The following is a 24,354-nucleotide window of genomic DNA, read 5'->3' on the forward strand; positions in this document are numbered from 1 at the left end:
GTTTATAATAGTATCTCATTGTGGCTTTAATTTGCATTCCCCTAATGACTAATAATATTGAACATCTTTTTACGTGCTGATTTGTCATCTGTGTATCTTTCTTTGGTTAACTGTCTGTTCAAGGCTTTTGTCCATTACAAAACATTACAGATAATTTCCTGTTCCTCTACATCCTTGCCAGTATTTGGTGTTGTCAGTGTTCTGGATTTTGGCCATTTTAATAGGTGTTTAGTGGTATCTCATTGTTTTTTGTTTTTGTTTTTAATTTTAACATCTTTATTGGAGTATAATTGCTTTACACTGTCGTGTTAGTTTCTGCTGTATAACAAAGTAAATCAGCTATATGTACACATATATCCCCATATCCCCTCCCTCTTGCGTCTCCCTCCCACTCTCCCTATCCCACCACTCTAGGTGAACACAAAGCACCGAGCTGATCTCCCTGTGCTATGCAGCTGCTTCCCACTAGCTATCTATTTTACATTTGGTAGTGTATATATGTCAATGCTATTCTCTCACTTCGTCTCAGTTTACCCTTCCCCTTCCCCGTGTCCTCAAGTCCATTCTCTACATCTTCGTCTTCATTCCTGTCCTGCCACTAGGTTCATCAGAACCATTTTTTTTTTTAGATTCCATATATATGTGTTAGCATATGGTATTTGTTTTTCTCTTTCTGACTTACTTCACCATGTATGACAGACTCTAGGTCCATCCTCATTGTTTTATTTTGTATTTCCTTGATGACATGTGATGTGGGGCATCTTTCATGTGCTTATTTGCCATCTGTATATCTTCTTTTGCCCATTTTAAAATTGGGTTGTTTCTTTTATTACTGTGGAGTTTTGAGAGTTTTTTATATATTTTGGATAAAGTCCTTTGTCAAATATCTGATTTGCAAATATTTTCTCCCAATTTGTGGCTTGTCTTTTCATTCTCTTAACAGTATCTTCCAAAGAGCAGAAGTTCAGAATTTTGATGAAGTACAATTTATCAGTGTGATCTTTTATGAATCTTGCTTGGATAGTATATTTAAAAACTCTGTTCCTAGCTCAAAATCACAAAGGTTCTCTTGTGTTTTCTTCTAAGAGTTTTAGTATTATACATTGCCTTTAGGTCTGTGATCAATCTTGAGTTAATTTGGAGTGTGTGAGGTATAAGTCAAGAATCAGTTGGTCTTTATTGTGAGGGGGGTGCAAATGGATGCACAATTATTCTGGCACCATTTGTTGAAAAGACTTATCATTTCTCCATTGATTTGGCTTTCCACTTTGATCAAAAATCATTTGTCCATTTATGTGTTGGATCTATTTCTGGGCTCCCTGTTTTAGGAATTGACTATTATTTTTTCCCTAAAGGGCCAGATATTAAATAGTTTAGGCTTTGCAGGTCAGATGGTCTCTGTTGCAACTACTCAGCTCAGTTATTGTAGCATGAAAGCAACTATAGACAACATGTAAACGAATGAGCATGACTATGTTCCATAAAACTTTATTTTCAAAATAGGCTGTCGGTCACATTTGGCCCACAGGTCACAGTTTGCCAATCCCTGCTCTATTCTGTTCCATTGACTTTTGTGTCTCTCTTTTCTCTAGTACCACACTGTGTTGGTTACTGTAGTAAGCCTTGAAATCAGGTAATGGGAGTCCTCCACTTTACTTTTCTTTTCTTCAGTTGTTTTGGGTATTCTACTTTCTTTGCTTTTCCGTATAAATCTATAAGAAATCCTGCTGGGAATGTACAGATCAGTTTGGGGAAAGTTGAAACATTAACTAAATTAAATTTTCCAGTCTTTAAACTTAATAGGTCTCTTTGTTTATTTGGGTCTTCTCTGATTTTTTTCATCAGCAATTTTTTTCCATCAGCGTTTTGTAATTTCCAAATATTTGGGGATTTTCCAGAAATCTTTCTAGTCATTAAATAATGACTTGCAGTTTAATTATTTTATGATCAGACAATATACTTTGTACAATTTTAGTTTTTAAAAAATTGTTAAGGTTTGTTTTACGGCCCAGAATATGGCTTATCTTGATGAATACTCCATGTGCACTTGAAATGAATGTGTATTCTGCTCCTGTTGGGTGCCGTGCTCTATAAATGTCAACATGGTCAAGTTGGTTGATAGTATTGTTCAGGTCTTCTATATCCTTGCTAATTTTTGGTCAACCTGTTACAGAGAGAAGGGTATTTAAATGTCCAGGTATACTTGTGGATTTGTCTCTATCTCTTTTCTATCAGTTTTTGCTTCATGTATTCTGGAGCTCTGGGTTCTTAGGAGCATATACATTTAAAATTGTTCTCTTCTTGGGTAGTTGTCCAATTCTTCACTATAAAAGTTTCCTCTTTACTGCTGGTAATTTTCCTTGTTCTGAGGTCTGCTTTTTCTGACATTGAAAGAGCCAATCCAGCTTTTTTTCTGATTAGTGTTTGCATTATCTATCTACCTATCTATCTATCTATCTATCTATCTATCTATCTATCTATCTAGTAGGTTTCTTGAAAGCAGCATATTGTTATATAGTTCCGTCTTTTAAAATTGAATGTGAGAATTTCTTTGTTTTAATTGATATATATAGACCATTTATATTTACTGTGATAATTGAAATGGTTAGACTTAGTTGTACATTTTATTATTTTCCTGTTTGTCTTCTTTGTTTCTTGCTCCTCTTTCCTGGCTTCTATTGGAATTTTTGCATATTTACTAATATTCTGTTTTAACTTATTTACTGGCTGTTGGCCATGTAGTTTTGCATCATTTTTAGTGGTCGTTCCAGTGATTATAATATATAATACATACCCAGCTCTCACAGTCTATTTAAATTTAATATCACTTCGAGTGAAACACAGGAGCCTTACAACCACAAAGCTCCCTTTATCATGTCCCTTTATCAGTGTCTTATGTATTACATCTATAAATACAATGTTGTAATTGTTGGTTTCAACATTCATACATATATTAAAGTACTTAAGAGTAGAAAAATTGTCTGTTTATCCTGATATTTACACTTTCTTTTGTTCTTCCTTAATTCCTGAAGTTTCAACTTTCCTTCTGGGATCATGTCTCTTAGGCCTGAAGAACTTCCTGTAGAATATCTTTTAGAGCAGGTCTACTGGTGACAGATTCTGTTAGTTTTCTTTCTTATGAGAATGTTTCTAGTTCATCTTAATTTTAAAAAACTTTTAAAATTAAGACATAGTTGAGGTACAATATTATATAAGTTACAGGTGTACAACATAGTGATTTATAATTTTTTTTTTTGATTTATAATTTTTTTTAGTGATTTACAATTTTTTAAGGTTATACTCCATTTATAGTTATTGTAAAATATTAGCTATATTCCCTCTGTGTTTGTATAATATATCCTTGTAGCTTATTTATTTTATTTTATTTTAATTTTTTTAAAACTTTATTTATTTTTGGCTGCGTTGGGTCTTCGTTGCTGCGCGCGGGCTTTCTCTAGTTGTAGTGAGCGGGGGCTACTCTTCGTTACAGTGCGCGGGCTTCTCATCGCGGTGGCTTCTCTTTGTTGTGGAGCACGGGCTCTAGGTGTGCGGCTTCAGAAGTTGTGGCACGTGGGCTTTAGAGTGCAGCCTCAGTAGTTGTGGTGCATGGGCTTAGTTGCTCCGTGACATGTGGGATCTTCCCGGACCAGGGCTCAAACCCATGTCGCCTACATTGGCAGGCAGATTCTTAACCACTGCACCACCAGGGAAGTCCCTGATTTGATACATAATAGTTTGTACTTCTTAACCTGCTATCCCTATCTTGCCCCTCCCCACTTCCCTCTCCCCACTGGTAACCACTAGTTTGCTCTCTATATTGTGAGTCTCTTTCGTTTTTGTTATATTCACTGGTTTGTTTTATTTTTTAGATTCCACATATAAGTGATACCATACAGTATTTGCCTTTCTCTGTCTGACTTATTTCACTTAGCATAAGTACCCTCTAAGTCCATCCATGTTGCAAATGGCAAAATTTCATTCTTTTTTATGGCTGAGTAGTATTCCATTGTATATATATACCACATCTTTATCTAGTCATCTGTTGATTGACACGTTGCTTCCATATCTTGGCAGTTTGAACACTTGGGTGCATGTTAGTTCATCTTCATTTTTGAAGGACATTTTAGCTGGCTATAACATTGTGGAATTTTAACACTTTAAAGATGTTGTTACACTGTCTTCTGGCATATATATATATATATATATATATATATATGTATTTTTTTTTGTGGTACTTGGGCCTCTCACTGTTGTGGCCTCTCCCGTTGCAGAGCACAGGCTGCGGACGCGCAGGCTCAGTGGCCATGGCTCACGGGCCTAACTGCTCTGCGGCATGTGGGTTCTTCCCAGACTGGGGCACGAACCCATGTCCCCTGCATCAGTAGGCGGACTCTCAACCACTGCGCCAGCAGGGAAACCCCCTATATGGTTTTTGATGAGAAATTCAGTCATTCAAACTGTAACGTAGTATTTTTCTTTTTTTTTTTTTTAGTTAATTTTTATTGGAGTATAGCTGTTTTGCAATGTTGTGTTAGCTTCTGTTGCACAGCAAAATGAATCAGCCATACATGTACATATATCCCCTCCCTTTTGGATTTCCCTCCCATTTAAGACACCACAGTGCCTTAAGTAGAGTTCCCTGTGCTATACAGTATGTTCCCCTCAGTTGTCTACTTTATGCATAGTATCAGTAGTGTATATGTGTCAGTCCCAATCTCCAAATTCCTCCCACCCCACCCCTTTCCCCCTTGATATCCATACATTTGTCTCTACGTCTTGTCTCTATTTCTGCATTGCAAATAAGGTCATCTGTACCATTTTTCTAGATTCCACGTATACATGTTACTATATGATATCTGTTTTTCTGACTTACTTCACTCTGTATGACTCTGTAGGTCCATCCACGTCTCTACAAATGACCCAATTTTGTTCCTTTTTATGGCTGAGTAATATTCCATTGTATATATGTGCCACATCTTCTTTATCCATTCATCTGTTGATGGACATTTAGGTTGCTTCCATGACCTGGCTATTGTAAATGGTGCTGCAATGAACACTGGGGTGCATGTGTCTTTTTGAATTATGGTTTTCTCAGGGTATATGCCCAGTAGTGGGATTGCTGGGTCATATGGTAGTTCTACTTTTAGTTTTTTAAGGAAGCTCCATACTGTTTTCCATAGTGGCTGTATCAGTTTACATTCCCACCAACAGTGTAAGAGGGTTCCCTTTTCTCCACACCCTCTCCAGCATTTATTGTTTCTAGATTTTTTGGTGATGGCCATTCTGACCAGGGTGAGGTGATATCTCATTGTAGTTTTGATTTGCATTTCTCTAATAATTAGTGATGTTGAGCATCCTTTCATGTTTGTTGGCCATCTATATGTCTCCTTTGGAGAAATGTCTATTTAGGTCTTCCACCCATTTTTGGATTGGGTTGTTTGTTTTTTTGATATTGAGCTGCATGAGCTGCTTGTATATTTTGGAGATTAATCCTTTGTCAGTTGCTTCATTTGCAAATACTTTCTCCCATTCTGAGGGTTGTCTTTTTGTCTTGTTTATGGTTTCCTTTGCTGTGCAAAAGGTTTTACGTTTCATTAGGTTCCATTTGTTTATTTTTGTTTTAATTTTCATTATTCTAGGAGGTGGGTCAGAAAAGATCTTGCTGCGATTTATGTCAGAGTGTTCTGTCTATGTTTTCCTCTTAAGAGTTTTATACTGTTTGATCTTAAATTTAGGTCTTTAATCCATTTTAAGTTTATTTTTGTGTCTGGTGTTAGGGAGTGTTCTAATTTCATTCTTTTACCTATAGGTGTCCAGTTTTCCCAGCACCACTTATTGAAGAGGCTGTCTTTTCTCCATTGTATATTCTTTCCTCCTTTATCAAAACTAAGGTGACCATATGTGTGTGGGTTTATCTCTGGGCTTTCTATGCTGTTCCATTGGTCTATATTTCTGTTTTTGTGCCAGTACCATACTGTTTTGATTACTGTAGCTTTGTAGTATAGTCTGAAGTCAGGGAGCCTGATTCCTCTAGCTCTGTTTTTCTTTCTCAAGATCGCTTTGGCTATTTGGGTTCTTTTGTGTTTCCATATAAATTGTAAAAATTTCTGATCTAGTTCTGTGAAAAATGCCATTGGTAATTTGATAGGAATTGCATTGAATCTGTAGATTGCTTTGGGTAGTATAGTCATTTTCACAGTATTGATTCTTCCAATCCAAGAACATGGTATGTCTCTCCATCTGTTTGTGTCATCTTTGATTTCTTTCATTAGTATCTTATAGTTTTCTGTGTACAGGTCTTTTGCCTCCTTAGGTAGGTTTATTCCTAGGTATTTTATGTTTTTTTGTTGCAGTGGTAAATGGGATTGTTTCCTTAATTTCGCTTTCTAATCTTTCGTTGTTAGTGTATAGGAATGCAAGAGATTTCTCTGTATTAATTTTGTATCCTGCAACTTTACTTAATTCATTGATTAGTTCTAGTAGTTTTCTGGTGGCATCTTCAGGATTTTTTTTTTTAATTTATTTTTTGGCTGCATTGGGTCTTCATTTCTGTGCGCACGTTTTCTCTAGTTGCTGCGAGCGGGGGCTACTCTTTTTTTTTTTTTAAAAAAAGATGTTGGGGGTAGGAGTTTATTAATTAATTTATTTATATTTGCTGTGTTGGGTCGTCGTTTCTGTGCGAGGGCTTTCTCTAGTTGTGGCAAGCGGGGGCCACTCTTCATCGCAGTGCGTGGGCTTCTCACTATCGCGGCCTCTCTTTTTTGCGGAGCACAGGCTCCAGACGCACAGGCTGAGTAGTTGTGGCTCATGGGCCTAGTTGCTCCGCGGCATGTGGGATCCTCCCAGACCATGGCTCGAACCCGTGGCCCCCGCATTAGCAGGCAGATTCTCAACCACTGTGCCACCAGGGAAGCCCGGGGGCTACTCTTCATTGCGGTGAGCAGGCTTCTCATTGTGGTGGCTTCTCTTGTTGCGGAGCATAGGCTCTAGGTGCTCAGGCTTCAGTAGTTGCAGCATGTGGGCCCTAGAGCACACAGGCTTCAGTAGTTGTGGCATGCAGGCTTCAGTAGTTGTGGCACACGGGCTTTGCTGCTCCGTGGCATGTGGGGTCTTGCCGGACCAGGGATCGAACCCATGTCCCCTGCATTGGCAGGTGGGTTCTTAACCACTGTGCGGCCAATGAAGTCCCTTTAGGATTTTCTTTGTATAGTATCATGTCATCTGCAAACAGTGACAGTTTTACTTCTTTTTTTCCAATTTATATTCCTTTTATTTCATTTTCTTCTCTGATTGCCATGGCTAGGACTTCCAAAACTATGTTGCATAATAGTGGCGAGAGTGGACACCCTTGTCTTGTTCCTCATCTTAGAGGAAATGCTTTCAGTTTTTCACCATTGAGAATAATGTTTCCTGTGGGTTTGTCATATATGGCCTTTATTATGTTGAGGTAGGTTTCCCTCTATGCCCACTTTCTGGAGAGTTTTTATCGTAAACGGTGTTGAATTTTGTCAAAAGCTTTTTCTGCATCTATTGAGATGATCATATGGTTTTTATTCTTCAGTTTGTTAATATGGTGTATCACACTGATTGATTTGCATATACTGAAGAATACTTGCATCCCTGGGATAAATCCCACTTGATCATAGTGCATGATTCTTTTAATGTATTGTTGGATTCTGTTTGCTAGTATTTTGTTGAGGATTTTTGTGTCTATGTTCATCAGTGGTATTGGCCTGTAATTTTCTTTCTTTGTGATATCTTTGTCTGGTTTTGGTATTGGGGTGATGGTGGCCTCTTAGAATCAGTTGGGGAGTATTCAATCCTCTGTGATATTTTGGAAGAGTTTGAGAAGGATAGGTGTTAGCTCCTCCCTAATCTTTGATACAATTCACCTGTGAAGACATCTGGTCCTGGATTTTTGTTTGTTGGAAGATTTTTAATCACAGTTTCAATTTCATTACTTGTGATTTGTCTGTTCATATTTTCTATTTCTTCCTGGTTCAGTCTTGGAAGGTTGTACTTTTCTAAGAATTTGTCCATTTCTTCCAGGTTGTCCATTTTATTGGCATATTGGCTTGTAGTACTCTCTTATGATCCTTTGTATTTCTGTGATGTCAGTTGTAACTTCTCCTTTTTTATTTCTAATTTTATTGATTTGAGTCTTCTGTGTAATGTAGTATTTTTCTCTTGTTTTTTTCAAGATTTCTTTATCTTTGGTTTTAAGAAACTTGATTATGATGTGTCTGGGCATGGTTTTCTTTTAATTTGCCCTGTTCGGAGCTCACTGAACATTTTGAATTTGTAAATTTATGACTTTTATTAAGTTTGAGCAATTTTCAAGTCATTTTTCTGAAATTATTATGAAATCCTTACAATTCTAGAACTCATAAGGATATATTAGCTAAAATTATATTTCCAGATCTTTAACCTTAAGAGCTTAATCATTAAACAAATGATTAAGTTAATTAAAAGACCATCTTTGGATACCTGAACTATTTCTAAGAAACAGATGCAAAAATACTGCTCACTAAATATAATTTTTTTTTTTTTTTCTTTTGCGGTACGCGGGCCTCTCACTGTTGTGGCCTCTCCCGTTGCGGAGCACAGGCTCCGGACACGCAGGCTCAGCGGCCATGGCTTGCGGGCCCAGCCGCTCCGTGGCATGTGGGATCTTCCCGGACCGGGGCACGAACCCATGTCCCCCGCATCAGCAGGCGGACTCTCAACCACTGCGCCACCAGGGAAGCCCACTAAATATAATTTTGATTTACTCTCATTTCTTGGAATGGCAGTATATTAACAAATATGTAAAAATATGCAAATTCACTGGATGATTATTTGCTACCTCAGTTTTCTTAAGATGATATGTAGTAGATGCCTATGGAAATACTAGCTAAATCACTCTTGCTTTTCTGTCTTCTAGTTTTCTCCTATGTCTGGAGAAAAGAAAAGCTTGTTACTTTAGTTAAAGATGATCATTAACATAATTGGTTGACTATTCTAGGCATTTTTCTCTGTTTCTTCAGTAACTAGAACAATGCCTTTAACATAGACCAAAGCACCCAATTAAAATCTGTTGAATCCACCATGGCAGTGAAGATAAACGCCTAAGATTGAGCCTAAAATATCTTTACAAGAAGTACCCGTTTCGCAATTTAAAAACATTTGTTTTCTGGGGTATGGGTGGGGTATGGTATTAGCTCCATAAGTGAGAAGAGAAAGGAAAAACTTACAGAAAGACAAAATTCCAATAAAGAAATTAATAGGTCTGGGAGGATAAGAAAATAAGACACCAAACGAAAAAAAAAATCCAAAAAGAGGACTAAATTGGGTGAAAGGAAGGACAAATGAAAAGACATAGAATGTGATGGGTAAAACATAGCAGTTTGAAACACTAGCCTTTTACCAATGAATGTTTTATTATTAGAAAAAGAACTTCCAAGCTCGATAGGATGATCAGTTATCAACTACTTAAAATACTAATGATGTGTAGGAGTTTCACATTTGGGCTTTGGACAGAGGTTCAGCTCAACAGCTTCTCACTCCCTTTCCTCTCTTTCTTCTCCTTCTCACCTCTACTCCTTCCTCTCTCTTTCCTTCCCATTCCCTCAGGACTGCATGTGCACACACCCACAAAGATCAAAAAGTCTGTAGAGAAATGCACCCACGCAGAATTTATACCTAGAAACACGTATGGTCAGATTCAGGAGACCCATCTACACAGTTCATGTCCACATGATGCAGAAAAACACACCCACAAGGAGATATCCACTACCTCAGTTTTCACACAAAGACAAAAAGAAATCTAAACCTCACTTCATTGAGATGGAATATATACAAAATAAAATGTACCCATAGTAAAATAAATATTTCAGGAACCCTTCTGTTATTTCCACATATCATTACACAGAGGCACCAGCCGCTTTATCCATGCTGACTCCTGCATGTGGATCACCCTCTTCCAATTCCACGTATTAAAATCCTCTGTCTGCTTCAAGCACCAGTTTAAATGCCATTTTCTACAACATGGAGCTTTCCCAGATCACTTCAGCCAAAAATAACCTCTCTCCTCTTTAGAGGAGATTTATATAGTAGTTTACTGTACCAGGCACATTCTGAGATATTTTGAGTGTTTCTGTATAACTAACTGTTACTTCCTACTTTTAAGTTATCGGAATTCACTTATGGATAACATTTATTACTCTCCCCCCCACCCAAATGCTTTATTCAATAAATAGCCTTTGATAGATACTACTCTGTACTAATGGGAGAAAACTGAGGCACACAGAGGAAGGTAGCTCAGACTGAGAAATAGTGGTGCTGCTCTCCTCTGCGGGAGGCCGGGGATTGTGGTCTTTGCAGCAGCCTCGTGTTTAGAATTGCCCTCCCTGCCTCTGCAACTGGTCAGGAGAGTGGAGACTAACTAGGAGGAATGGAAAGGAGGGAGAACTAGGAGTCAGTGTTCCTCAGCTGTGCAAGTAGAAAGACTACATGTTGTCAAGGTTCTCTGAGCCAGTTGGTTTCCTGAAGAAACCAACTGTATTTAAACTGAATTACCAACTGAAATTAAACTGAAAGGAGGCTGAGTCATAAAATCATCATGCTAATTTATGAATTTATACTGAGAAATATAATCCTGAGGGACCTGGAATACTCCTACATGCTAGTCAGGTCATTCTCTTCGTATAGGTCCATTTACACTGTAAGTTACATTCTAGTCAGAAGGCACTTGATGAGCCTGTAATCAAGCCAGGCGTGGGAATGGGACAGTCTCAGATGCTAATGTCACTGGGCTGTTGCCCCTGGGGGACATACCTGATGAGAAGTAGGTATAACCTGGACGACATTGGACACCTTTGGACCCAGCCTTGCTCTTTCGCTCCTGTTTTAGAGTCCTTTTATTACTGTGGCCCTTCTTTTCAAAAACAACTGGACATGTGAGTAGTCTGCAGTTTCAAACATCTTATAATCATATGTTATGTCCATTTCCTCTCAACTTGATTGAATTGAAGGTTGCAAGGCTTAGTGGAGTTTAGAAACAAACTTTTTATCCATCACTAAGTTGCTACGTGACCTCAGGCTAGTGTTACTTTACTTACAGGTGATTCAGTTTCCTCCTATATAACATGAGATAACAGTACCTGGGTCTGGCTGAGGGTAAGGACTGAATGAGGTGATGTGTGTAAAGGGCCTGCCACATAGTACTTTTTCTCAGTCAGGGTCAATTCTCCTTTCTTCCATGTGTTCCTGAATTCTTAACTTCCATTTACAGATCACTGTCTAAGTTAGGTCATTGCCAGAGATGGCCAAACTTACCTATTATAGGAGAATTTTTTTTTTTATAACATCATCCGCAGATAGTTGCTTCAAATTTCATCCAGCAATCCCACTTCTGGTTATATATCTGAAGGAAGTGATATCACTATCTCCAAGAGATATCTGTACACGCATGCTCATTGCAGCATTATTTATAATAGCTAAGACATGGAAACAACCTAAGCGTCCATTGACAGATGAATGGATAAAGAAGATGATATCATGGAATATTTTTCAGCCATAAAAAAGAAGGAAATCCTACCATTTGCAACAACACGGATGGACCTTGACAGCATTATGCTAAGTGAAGTAAGTCAGATAGAGAAAGACAAATATTATGTGATCTCACTTATATATGGAATCTAAAAAAAACACCAAACTCATTCAAACAGAGAACAGATTGGTGGTTGCCAGTGTCAGGGAGTGGGGATGGGAGAAATGGATGAAGGTGATCAAAAGGGACAAAATGCCAGTTATAAGATTAATAAGTTCTGGGGGTCTAATGTATAGCCTGGTGACTGTAGTTAATATATTTGAAAGTTGCTGAAAGAGTAGATCTTAAAAGTTCTTATTATAAGAAAAAAATTATAACTCTAAGGTGATGGATGTTAACTAAACTTATTGTGGTAACCATTTCACAATCCCTACATACATCAAATTATTATGTTGTTCCCCTTAAACTAATACAATGTTATGTGCCAATTATATCTCAGTAAAACTTGGGTGGGAGGAAGAATTGTTGCTCTTTGGAGGCCATTTGCTCCCCAATACACACCCCAAAGCCCAGTGCTCTATTGCTTGAGGATTATTTTTGACACTTATTTAATACATAGATTGAAAGACTGTGCCCCTAGAGATTCTGATTCATTAAGTCTGGGGTGAGGCCAGGAAATGTATATTTTCACAAGCTTCCCAGTGATTGTGATGTAAGGCCAGGATTGAGAGCCACTGGAACAGATGGCCTTTTAAAGTTCCTGAAACGGAGTCCTCGGGACTCATTGGGTGGGCAAGTGCTGCCCTCTAGTGCCTCTAGCTGCTTGCTACACTTCTGTGTAGCGTAGTAACCTGCTGTGAAGCGCTGGTGGTCTTGCAGATACTACTCTGGGGTGTGTCCAACTCTTCCTGTCCAACTCTTGGGCATTAATAAAAATGCTAGCATATAAAAAATGTTGCTTCTGAATGGAAGCAGCTATGCCTCTGTCCCCATCACCCGAGACATCTAAGGTATTCACTAGTGTTTTCTGAGAATGAGACACAGCAAAACTCCTAAGTAAGGCTTGTGTGGAGGGACAAAATCACATCAGTGTCCTGTCAGGATTTTTCTTTATCGGGCAGTGATATGACCCATGGTGCATATGAATCAGTAATCATGAACAGTTTCCTGAAGAAATTCTACTATTACAGTAATTGTGGCACTGTAGCATTATCATGCAAGCGGGGTCCAGCTTTAGCAAGTTTTCTAGAAACAGACGAATCTGAATCCTTTACAGTTGTGTAGCCCTCCAGAGTCCACAGAGGCCTTTGATGTACTTCATCTCCCTTGTTTGCCGTTCACGATAAACCATGAGGCAGGAAGGGCAAAGCTGAAGGTCCATGCCCACATCATTAAAAGCAACAGTGGCCATCATCAAAAAATCTACAAACAGTAGATGCTGGAGAGGGTGTGGAGAAAAGGGAACCCTCTTGACTGTTGGTGGGAATGTAAATTGATACAGCCACTATGGAGGGCAGTATGGAGGTTCCTTAAAAAACTAAAAATAGAACTACCATACGGCCCAGCAATCCCACTACTGGCCCAGCAATCCCACTACTGGGCATATACCCTGAGAAAACCATAATTCAAAAAGAGTCATGTACCACAATGTTCACTGCAGCACTATTTACAATAGCCAGGACATGGAAGCAACCTAAAGTGTCCATCGACAGATGAATGGATAAAGAAGATGTGGCACATATATACAATGGAATATTACTCATCCATAAAAAGAAACTAAATTGAGTTATCTGTAGTGAGGTGGATGGACCTAGAGACTATCATACAGAGTGAAGGAAGTCAGAGAAAAACAAATACCGTATGCTAACACATATATATGGAATCTAAAAACAAAAAAAAACTGGTTCTGAAGAACCTAGGGGCAGGACAGGAATAAAGATGCAGACATAGAGAATGGACTTGAGGACACGGGGAGAGGGAAGGGTAAGCTGGGACGGAGAGGGAAGGGTAAGCTGGGACGAAGTGAGAGAGCGGCATGGACATATATATACACTACCAAATGTAAAGTAGCTAGTGGGAAGCAGCCGCACAGGGAGATCAGCTCGGTGCTTTGTGTCCACCTACAGGAGAGGGATAAGGAGGGTGGGAGGGAGATGCAAGAGGGAGGGGATATGGGGATATATGTATACGTATAGCTGATTCACTTTGTTATACAGCAGAAACTAACACACCATTGTAAAGCACTTATACTCCAATAAAGACGTTTAAAAAAAAAAAAAGACAGTGTGTGGACTTCCCTGGTGGTGTAGTGGTTAAGAATCCGCCTGCCAATGCAGGGGACACAGGTTTGATCCCTGGTCCGGGAAGATCCCACATGCCACGGAGCAACTAAGCCCGTGTGCAACAGCTACTGAGACTGTGCTCTAGAGCCCACGAGCCACAACTACTGAGCCCGCATGCCACAACTACTGAAGCCCGCGCGTCTAGAGCCCGTGTTCTGCAACAAGAGAAGCCACCGCAATGAGGGGCCTGCTCACTGCAACGAAGACCCAACGCAGCCAAAAATAAATAGATTAAATAAATAAATTAAAGAAAAAGGAAATGATCCATTAAAAAAAGAAAAACGATAGTGTGTTCATTACATGAATGTGCCCTTGTTTAGGAAGACGCTGATCCCACTGTCCTATCCACACAAGCACCCTCTGTCAGTGGGTACCAAATCAATAAATAAACCAATACTAAAAGTCTACTCTGCAGAAAGGCATAAGATTGTCATTTGACTCTACCTCGGCTCTGAGACAGAGGAGCAAGGGTGGGTAAGTTGCTATAGAGCAGTTTGCAGCATATGGTTTTAACAGTTTAGTGGGATGACAGTGGCTGTGGATTATCTGTTAAGTAAATAGTATACTCGTTGGAGCTGGTGCCAGTGTTGCCAAATTTGGTGATTTTGTCTGGGGCCAAGAGGTCAGGCTAATGGGAGACTAAGCAGTGTTGCAGCAGTAGCTGCAGGAAGCAGGAGCTGGTTGTGTAGGAGATATGGTGTCCTATGCACCTCCTCTTCATCCCATTGGTAACCCTGGGGTTCTGGGGATGGCCGAACGAGCAACATCTGACACTGGACCTATAAGACTGAATGAAGTTTATTAATTACCTACATTCATAGTCCAGGGAAGGAGGACCCCAAGTACCACGCAGTGCCATACTGGGTCAGATTAACGGGAGACTGAGAACCTTTGCAGCAGCATAGAGGCCGGCAGCAGCTGCAGGAAGCCGGAGCTTGGTTTGGTAGGAATAACACCAGTAATAAAAGATTCAAGCCACTTTGTACGTATCTTGATCTACTGCTAAAAAGCTGATGCAAGATGCTTTTTCACTGATTATTGTTAACCTGTCATTCAGTGCTCTTTAGTTGGAAAAGTCTTCTCATTCCTGTATTATGGAATTTACAAGTTCAGGAAAGATGTTGAAATGGCTCAAATTCATCCCGTCTTCACGGTGAGACTCTTCTTAAATTATCTTAAATGTAAGGATCTATTTTGTATTTATTTTGTTCTGTAAAAAAGGACATTTAGGAAAAAACATTCACTAATCCATTATTTTGCCAAATTATTTTCAGAATATTCTTCCTTATAGGTAGCAAAAAAAAACCCTCATGCTAACAATTGGGTTTTCTTGGCCTTTTGTTTTTTAAATTGTGGTAAAATATACTCAGTATAAACTTTACTATTTTAACCACTTTTAAGAGTACTTGTCCCTGACATTAAGGACATTCACAGTGCTGTGCAACCATCACCACCATCCATTTTCAGAACCTTTTCATCATTCCATACAGAAGCTTTGTACCCATTAAATAACTCCCTACACCTCTCTTTCCCAACTCCTAGTAAGGCTGGTTCTTGATTCAACTCTTAATAAGGTGGGTTCTTGATTGTGAATTAATCTTGTCTTTGAAACTAGGTTTTTAAGTGTCTTGAGAGCAGGCAGGTAACATAACTCAAATGTTTTTGTACCTTTGACACTGTTCAGCTTAGGGAATGAGACTGGGAGGACTCCTTCTTTAACTCTTCAGTAAGTTATTTAAAAGAACAGAAGCTATGTCCTTTCCTTGTCACATTAATCACTGTTCTTTTCCTGAACTTCTTGATACTGACTACCTATTGCCTGTGGCATCAAAACCTTCACTGTCCAAGACTTAACAAGACAATATGTGCACTGTCCTCTTGTGTGTTTTCTAGTTATCTTCCCAGTACAGGTGCTATAGTTCATGGAGTTCCTTTGTAGTAGGAGGAAGAGAGACAGTAGCCACTGTCTCTGTTTTAGGGCATGCAGTGTACATAAAGACTCAGTTATCTGGGGATAGATGCCAGACTATTATCTGAAAGAAGAAGGCTGAGCCAACAGGATAAAGAGAATAGAGCATGAAAGAGTATTTGCTTCCTGTGACTTGGCACCTTTAGGCTCAGGCTCTACACTGTGTCACATGAGTTTCTCCTAGACAAATAAAGGTCTGTGATGCTATGCATGACGGGAAACAGGAGGGCTTTTTGATGCAGTCTACTGGTCTGGTTCTGTGCTCTGTGAGGCAGAGACGATAGGTCTAGAATTTGGAGGCATTAGGTTCTAAGACCCTGAAAGCCTAGGAAGCCTAGAAAGGGGGATGGCTAGTGAGGTTTAGATTATGTTGAGGCCTACCTTTATTCTGTGGGATGTTGCATATCCTCTTTACACTTATGGTTCCATCATCATTATCCCATTAATTATTTGGCAAGTGAGAAAGAATCACCAAGATTTAAGATTGGGACCTAACAGGAGCTGCTGCTGGTAGGGAAACACTATGACCGCAACTGAACCAATTAAGCCTTGATCAAGGTTTTATCCCCTCACTGTCTCTTGTTACCCTTAACCCCTTACCCCTGTTTTTTTTTTTAATGGAATAAATTTCCTCACTGGATCCCAGAACAGCTTCATATTTGGGTGATTCCTCTGGTTGGTGGACATTTAGGGCCTTGGATGGCTAAGGTCCTTCGGCTACTGTACCACCGTTCCTCCCTTTCTCTTGTCTTATCCTGATCTCTCCACAGAACTTCTTCAGGGAATGGGGGTGGAGGTATGGAGTATGAAGAGCCTAAAAATGAATCAGAAATAAGAGAAAGGAAATGATGGTGTGAAAAAGGTAGAGTAGGAAAAAGAAAGGTAGGAGAATGTGTAAAATTGGAACACAGAAAAAGCTTGGGAAATATTTGCAGGTTTTGTCTCAGTTTAGACATGAAAAGAAGAGAGCACCCCAGCTTCACACTGTCTTTTGCCTTTAAGCATCACCGGAGAGTCAAACAAAGGGCTAAAGATAAAACATCAAGAGGTAACGTTACAGTCTCTGCTCTGACTTCTCTCCACTGTGGGTGAGGCTCCCATGAGCCCTGTCCCTCAATGACCCCTGGTGCCAGGCACCAGGTGCTCTAACCACTGAAGGCCCAATTTCCCCAAGTTGACAGATTCTCCCAGAAGACTTTTTTGGGTGGTAAATCAGAGCCTGGGAATGTTCCAGAATTCCCCACCTTCCCCCTGGGAGTGAAGAGGAAGTAGGGGAGTGAGGAAGTAAGGACTCTGTCCTTAACTGTGTCATTTACTAGTTTTATGACCCAGTGGACGTCACTTCAGCTCTCAGTCTTGTTATCCATAAAATGGGCATGATGATGCTGTCTCACTCACAGTGTGGTTGTGAAGGTCAAAGGAGATTAGGTCCAGGAGAGCACATCATACCTGGTTAAGTTGTAGTCAGACGTGCCTCAGAGCACTGGCTGTTGGGGTTTGCCGTCTCCTGTCATTCAAAGGTCTCCAGCTTCCTGTAGGATGTTCCCTGAATCCTCTCCCGTTCCATGTAACGCTGTCTCCTGGTTTCTCAGCTAGGAAACTTTCCCGGGAAGAAGCTGAGAAGCTGTGGGAGCTGCTCTCTGTCATGAGAAGGTGATCTCTTGCTCTTTGCAGTCTCCCAACTCCCAGCCTGGCCTGTGATCATTTCTCCGCTTGGCCTGTGGCAGGGTTGGGGAGGAGCATAATGGCTGGGACGTAGCCAGACACAGTGGAGCCTGGACACTGGTTGGGGGTTCCCAGAGGAGAGGGTGGGATCAGACGCCTCAGGAGACAGGAGTCCTGCAGTTCTGCTCTGGACTAGGCTCACAAAGGTCCTGGAATTCAGGATTTGACTAGTGCAGGATTTAAAACTACATGGGTTTTCACTCAACCACAAGACAGGTTAGGAGGATAGATAATTAATTAAGTGCATAAATCAGTCATCATTTTCATATTCTCTTTACAGCTAGACCCTTTCAAGGGCAGACCCCTGGACCCTGCTGACATACCTCCTCTGGTTTTGTCTTCAGGGAGGCCAGTTCCTGGGACAGCCCTCAGGCAGGAGCTTGTCATATTGTCCCCCTCTTAAGATCTCTAGAGAATAGGGATTGTCTTCCAAGAGATGTTGTGTATGCCCTGTAATCCCCAGAATGCAGAGTTCCCACAAGGACCTCCGTAGCCCCAAACGAGGCTGACTCCAGGTTCTATCTGGTGATGTTCCTGGTGCTGCGCCATCAGCTAACCATTGGCTCCCCCATCTGCCTGGTTGCCTTCTCCTAGTTCAGCTACTCAGCACAGGTCAGCAGAGAACTCACCCACCTCCCAGGCTCCCAAGGCCCTGCGTTCCTTTCAGTTGTCTGAGACTTTGCCCAGGTTAGCTAGCCCTAACCTGCTGAATGTTCTAGAGCATAGCCGTGGCAAAAACAACCTGGGGGTAGAACACAGAGCTTACAGGCCAATCTCCAGGCCACACCCTTGAAAAGAGGCAGATGTCATTCCATCAGTAACAAACGGTTGCCATGTTTCCCTTCCCAGCCAGGGTTGGCTTCCTCAGGAGGGGAGTGTGCGGCAGCTGCTGTTTGCAGATCCCTGCTGCCAAACCTGCAACGCTGTGGCTCTGGAGATTCAGCAGTTGCTATCGGGTGAGAACACCCTGACCACCACTACTTCTTTGGGGACATCGCAGGGCTTCTCTTGCCTAGAGGTTTTGTCCACGTCTAGTCTCTCTTTTGAGCAGAGTCAGGATTCCCTGCACTCCAAAGAGCTTTCGCTTCCATCAGCAACCCGCATAGTGTCACAACTAACAAGTCAGAAATCCTTAACCCAGTTAGTTGCCAGGTCAGCCACTAAGTCAACCACCAAGTCTGCCAGTGCAGTCAGCATCCACGAATACTGGGCGGACGACCAGCAGCTAAGGCAGGAATGTCAAGGGCCAGAGGTACCCTGGGACGTGGGAGCTCTGTCTTCTTCAAGCCTTGAAGAGCCTAGGATTCCTGTGAACCAGCAAGACAAGAAGAAGAGCAACTCTGAATGTGTTCCAGAGAAATAAGGCCAGCAGCCCTTGAATATCTGATTCCCTTTCTTTCCCTGAACCCAAAGCTCACAAACCTAAAATACCCCATGACCTTTCATTCCCTTCATCTCATGTTCCTGTGTCCCCAAATCCCTGATGTATCTTTAAGTATGTGTATATAAACGCATGCGTCTCTACACCTGAGGGCTCCCAAGATCTGTGCAAGATTCCTGTGGCAACTTATGTCACACGGCCCCCAAATTTTCCAAGCCTGGGGGAGAACACTACCATTTCTTTCATCATGAATGCTACCTCTAAGGCCTCTGTTGAAAAGATAGGCTTTTATCTCCCTGACCTGGGGTTCATGGGAGGTAAGCAAGTCCACCCAAACTTTCTGTTTTTCAAGGATACGCTATGGATCCAGTGCAGATGTCACTGCAAACAAATCCCAAACTCTGTGACTCTGGCTCTACCCTCTATCATCTTTTAGTTTATAAGTGTCTCTGTCCATTGCTTGGGGGTCATGCTGAGGCCTCAGTGTCCTGTCTGCAGCAGAACACAGCTGCCTTTCTATGGTTCCTCTTTTATGCACATTGAGTCCCTGGTCCACCCCTAGACATCTTGCCACAAAAGTGGAGCCTGGTTTCTTTTTCTTCAGTGATTCGTTAATGTCCAAACTGTCTAAAATTTCCTCTTACCTCAGTTAGACCCACCTTCTTCCCACATACCTGAATTTGGGCTTCTTCATCTTTCTATCGACAAGCCTATGTCAATGTCCCATTTCTGACTCTGGCCAAGTGTGAAGCCTTGCAGTGGCACCTTCACTTCAAAGGCAGCTCCAGCTTCTGTGGGGCTTGCCAGCTGTTGCTCAGAGATCTCTGTAGATGCATAGAACCATACAGCATAAGCCCTGAGACATGCTGAAGCCTGTCTCCTGAGACTTAGGGGCCTACCTGTTTGGGGAAGCCCATTTCAGTCCTCAAGAGCAAGGTAGTATTTTCCTGGAGCATGCCCTGAGCTGGTGGAGTTCCACCTTCAGAAGTGGTTGATTTGGCTGTTTGATTTACTATTGCTGGGGTCTGCCCCAGAAGATCCAGCAGTCCAACCAGTTGTTTCTATCCCCTGCTGACCAGCAGCCCCTGCCCCAGTGCAGCACACTGACCAGGGTGAGTGTCCCCTAGCCTGCAGACCCAGAGGCCAGAGGGGATAGTGGCCTCTTCTGATCTATTGTGGCCAGTAGTGCCAGCCCACAGTTGCTTCCCAGGCCATGGTGATGTTGTAGAGCCATATTGGCTAAAAATATGAGAGGATCTGCTAGGGGATTGTCCCTGCCCACATCTGCAGCGGTTGGGACTCAAATCACTGGGTCTGCAGAATTCCAGGGGCCCTGGCAGCAACTCGGCTCCCTTGCACCCCAGAAAGTAAGCCCTTAAGACATAGAGGCAGCCATCAGTCCCTACATGGACTAGGAAGTGACACCCTGAATACTGACAGGCCTTAACCGGCAGCAGTAAGCCTCACCAGATGCTGTTACTGATCACCTTGATTAGCACCTACCCAGGTGCCCTCCCAGGGAGGCTTTGAGAAACTGGAGACAAGTTTTGGCCTTCCTGTCAGAACTGTGGGCCCTTTGTACTGTGGCATTCTCCAAGGCCATGGCTCTGGCAATCACTAGCCAATCTCCAATCACAAAGATGGTGCCTGGGCCTGTTGGGGGCCCAACAGAGTCTCTGGCTCAATCTCATGTAAGCAGCAGTGTATAAATCCTGTGCAGTGCAGCAGAACCAAAAGCAAGCTAGTTCCAGAGCAGTCCTAATGGTTCTTCCCATGGGCCTCCAGGATCTCACAGCCCAGTGGGGACATAACAGAGGCCCAGGTGCTTGTGTTCAGCTGGAGGCCAGTGTGAACAACCCCTGCCTGGAAGATCCCTGAGCCCCAGGCCTCTGCAAAGGTGAGAATAACTCCCTGCACCAGCAGGGAGAACAGAGGACCCAGGGAAACTCAAAGCATCAGAGAATCACAGAGAAGGGGGTGCAGCGCCGAGGCTCTCTCCAACCAGAGAGAACATCTACCCTGCCAAGGTTCCAGTAGGGACACTTCTAAGTAGAACCCCCAGAGCCCCTGACTTCCCAAATGTATCTCCAGGATCTTTCTCAGGTAAAATTTTAGTTTGGCCAGGATGGTTGTGTTGAGTGAGTAGGGACTAGCAAGGATCTGTCTGGGTCTTTAGAGCCACCATCTCCATCCTGTCAGCTTAGTGCCCCCTGTCAGTACCTTCACCAGCTTCTCCCTTTACCTTGAGTTCCTAGAGCATCCTCCAGGATTCCTTGGGACAAAAGGACCAGATAAGAATAGTCTGTAAGGCTGTTAGGGCAAGTTGAATGACCTCACCCAAACAAGGATTCCTGAGAATGTCAGATCTGGAGTGTTCAGGGCTTAAAGGGCCAGATCTTACAGGACCAACTTGCTGGCCCACATTTTGCAAGTCCAGCATTTAAAGGAGCCACATTTTTCAGATCCAAGCTTTGCAGGGCCAAAATTTGTAGGGCCACACTTTGTAGGGCCAAGAGCAGGGTCTGGTAAAGACAGCCCATATTCACAAGAGCCCTACCCTCACAGAAGCTGCAGAAGCTGGACTGGGAAATAAGATGAAGCATTTTACACACTGGATTAACCCAAAGGTGAAAGGTCAAGGGCACAAGGAATCCATTCTCCTCTCTAAGGATGAGAAGGTGGCCAAAACCAAGACAGAAAATGTTGAGAAGAGACCACCTCCCACCAAATGCCCTGTGAAGGGAGCTCAGTCAGAGAAGGAGGAGGAAGATGTGGCCTTCTTTGATGTCCTCCAGTGCCTAGACAATGAGTTCCAGCGACACTCCCTTCAGTCCAGCCAATCCTGGTTCCTGCGCCTTTCCTGCAACAGCTCCAAGCACTGTCCTCAGCTGACTTGTGCCACTCAGCCAGAAAATCCATCCCATGTCTCAACTCTCACCTCAGCAGAAGGCACCTGTCTATACAAGAAGGATACCCAGTCCAGGAAAAAGGAGTTCATAGGTTCCCAAACTTCTGCATCCTCCTGAAGAAGGCTGTCATCATCATTTCCATTAATATGCAGGTGAGGCAGGGCCCTCTCCAAATATACTGTGTACCTCTAAGCAAAGAACCACCTGTTTGTGCCTCTTTGTTTTTAATGTGATATGTGACGGAGAGAGTAGAGGAGGTAGATTGTACTTCCCATATGGTATGGGAGCTTAAACCCATTTTACAAATGGGCCAGCGTTCCACACAACTCTTTCAGCTCCACCCTGGATTGTGGATAAAGGGACTTGAGCAGAGAAGGAAGACCCTCATCTAAGATGCATTGGAGGTAAAGATCAGGCTTGACTTCTGTCATGGCTTCCCGTGTTGTCTTTGGGCCCCAGAGGAGCAAAGTGTGCATGATGTAGTACAAGAAGTAGTAGCCAAGAATCCAGTGCACTTTTGGCCCACAGGCACAATTCATTGATAACTTTTATATATTCCCACAATCCGGAGGGAAGGTTTTTAGAGGAGTGTTAACAGTGCTTCATTCTTGAAGAGGTGCTTTGTGTTTATCAAAGGCACATAGCTAATAGGATCGATGTCAGAAGCAATTGATAGAATCTCCCCTCTCTGCACCCTGTTGTTATTGATTAGATTTTAAGGGGTAACCCATCTGGGAGCTTGCTGTAGCCCTGTTACCTGTTTGACCCCCCACTGCCTTTCAGCTGCATGGAATAAATGCCTCCTAGAATGAAAATCAGTTGATGATAATGTCTCCAAAGAGTCACAATAAAAATGACTTCGAGAGGCATCTTGCATTCAACAGTTAAAATGTTTGAGTACTTACTGTGTGCCAGGAACTATGCCAGACACAGCAGTCACCTAGACACAGGCCTTGCCTCCATGCAGATCATTATCTTATGGGGTAGACAGTCTCATATGCCCAAATTGTCTAATCAAGAGTGTATATACTCGGATGTCCAGTATTTGTTTCAAAAGTGAACTGATTCCCCAGACCACCACCACCACCCAATCACACATACCAAACCTGCTCCCACATCAGTTAATGGCACCTTTCTCTTGCCAGTTGTTCAGACCAGAAATATTGGTGTCAGCCATGACTTTTGCTTCTAACAATCTGCTTCTGGTCTATTAGTAAATCCTGTTGTCTCTACCTTCAAAATTCAGAAAATGACCTTGTCTTACCTCCTCTGCTGCTACTAATACTACAATAGTTTCACAATCTCCTGCTTCTTCCTGAGACCATATCTCCAACAGTCTGTTCTCAACACAGAAGCCTTATAGTGTTCAGGGAGTGTCCTGGCTGGAGAGAGAGAGAAAGAGATGGAGAGATGGATGTATAATTGTGGGACCAGATAAGGTTACTAAAGGAATGAGTATCAGTGAAGGAGAGATCTAAGGACTTGGCTCTGGGACATTCCAACGTTAAGAAATTGGGAAGAAAAAGAGGAACAAGTAAGCAGAGGAGACTGAAAAGCAGGAGCCAGGGAGGAAGGAGGAAATCCAGAAAAGTGTGGCATACTGGCATATTGCAAGGAGAAAATGATCAATTGCATGAAAAGTTGTGAATTGGCCAAGTAAGATGAGGGTGTGGAGTTGACCACTAGATTTAGCAGCACAGAGATCACTCATGGCCTTGAGAAGAACAGACTCGCGTGTGATGGAGGTGAAGTGGAGTGGATTCAAGAGAGAATGAGAGGAGAGCAATTGGTGATAGCAAGTGTGGTGATAGCAAGTGTAATCAATTCCTTCAAAGGAGGTTTATTTCACAGAGGTGCAGAAAAATGGGGCTAGAGCTGTAGGAGGAAGTGGAACCCAGAGAGGGTTTTTTTTTGTTTGTTTGTTTGTTTTTCTTTTAAAAGATGAGAGACATAAGATGTTGGATGTTGACAGAAATGATGCAGTCGAGGAGGGGTAAACTGATGATGCAGGGAGAACTGCTGGAGCCATGTAGTGGTGTAGAGGTGAGGGGATGGGAATGAACGTCCAAGTTCATGAGATGGCCTTGGAAAAAGCACAGACACTTTGCTGGTGGTTAGTAGAAAGAAGGAAGCATTAATGAGGTAAGACTTTGTGTATTAGGAGAAGAAGGGTTTCGCTCACATGTAACAGAATTTGGGCAAAGACTCAAAAGGGTAAGTGAGGATCTGGGAAGGTACCATGGCTGTGGGGTGGAAGGAGTAGTATGGAGAACCAAAGCTGGAGGCAGAAGTAGAGGTAGATTCTGGAAGTTACCATGGCAAGTTTCTATTAGGGCCTAGGAGTTGGTGGCCAACTGAGGGCCCGTGTGGGTATAAAAGGGTGGTTGAATGTGCCCTTGGAACACTGGATCAGCAAGAGAGATCACAGAGAAACTCTAGATGCACAGAACATGAGGAAGAGGATGGGACTAGGGACACAGAAAGGGGGCAGGTGTGGC

General features: G+C 42.2%; 1 protein-coding gene and 1 long non-coding RNA gene across 5 annotated transcripts in view; both read left to right on the forward strand.

Moving 5' to 3' along the window:
* LOC137227734 (uncharacterized) overlaps positions 1–24,354 on the forward strand; it is a 140,344-nt gene that overhangs the window by 56,015 nt on the left and 59,975 nt on the right. The gene's annotated exons all lie outside the window — the stretch shown is intronic.
* SPATA31F3 (SPATA31 subfamily F member 3) lies at positions 16,209–22,671 on the forward strand. The gene is given in 6 exon segments (XM_067744084.1): positions 16,209–16,347; positions 16,704–16,708; positions 16,844–16,889; positions 17,434–17,494; positions 18,416–18,930; positions 21,513–22,671. Coding segments are annotated over 6 exon segments (1,227 nt in total). The 3' UTR covers positions 21,974–22,671.

This window comes from Pseudorca crassidens, chromosome 7, assembly GCF_039906515.1.
Source record: "Pseudorca crassidens isolate mPseCra1 chromosome 7, mPseCra1.hap1, whole genome shotgun sequence".
Classification (NCBI taxonomy): domain Eukaryota; kingdom Metazoa; phylum Chordata; class Mammalia; order Artiodactyla; family Delphinidae; genus Pseudorca; species Pseudorca crassidens.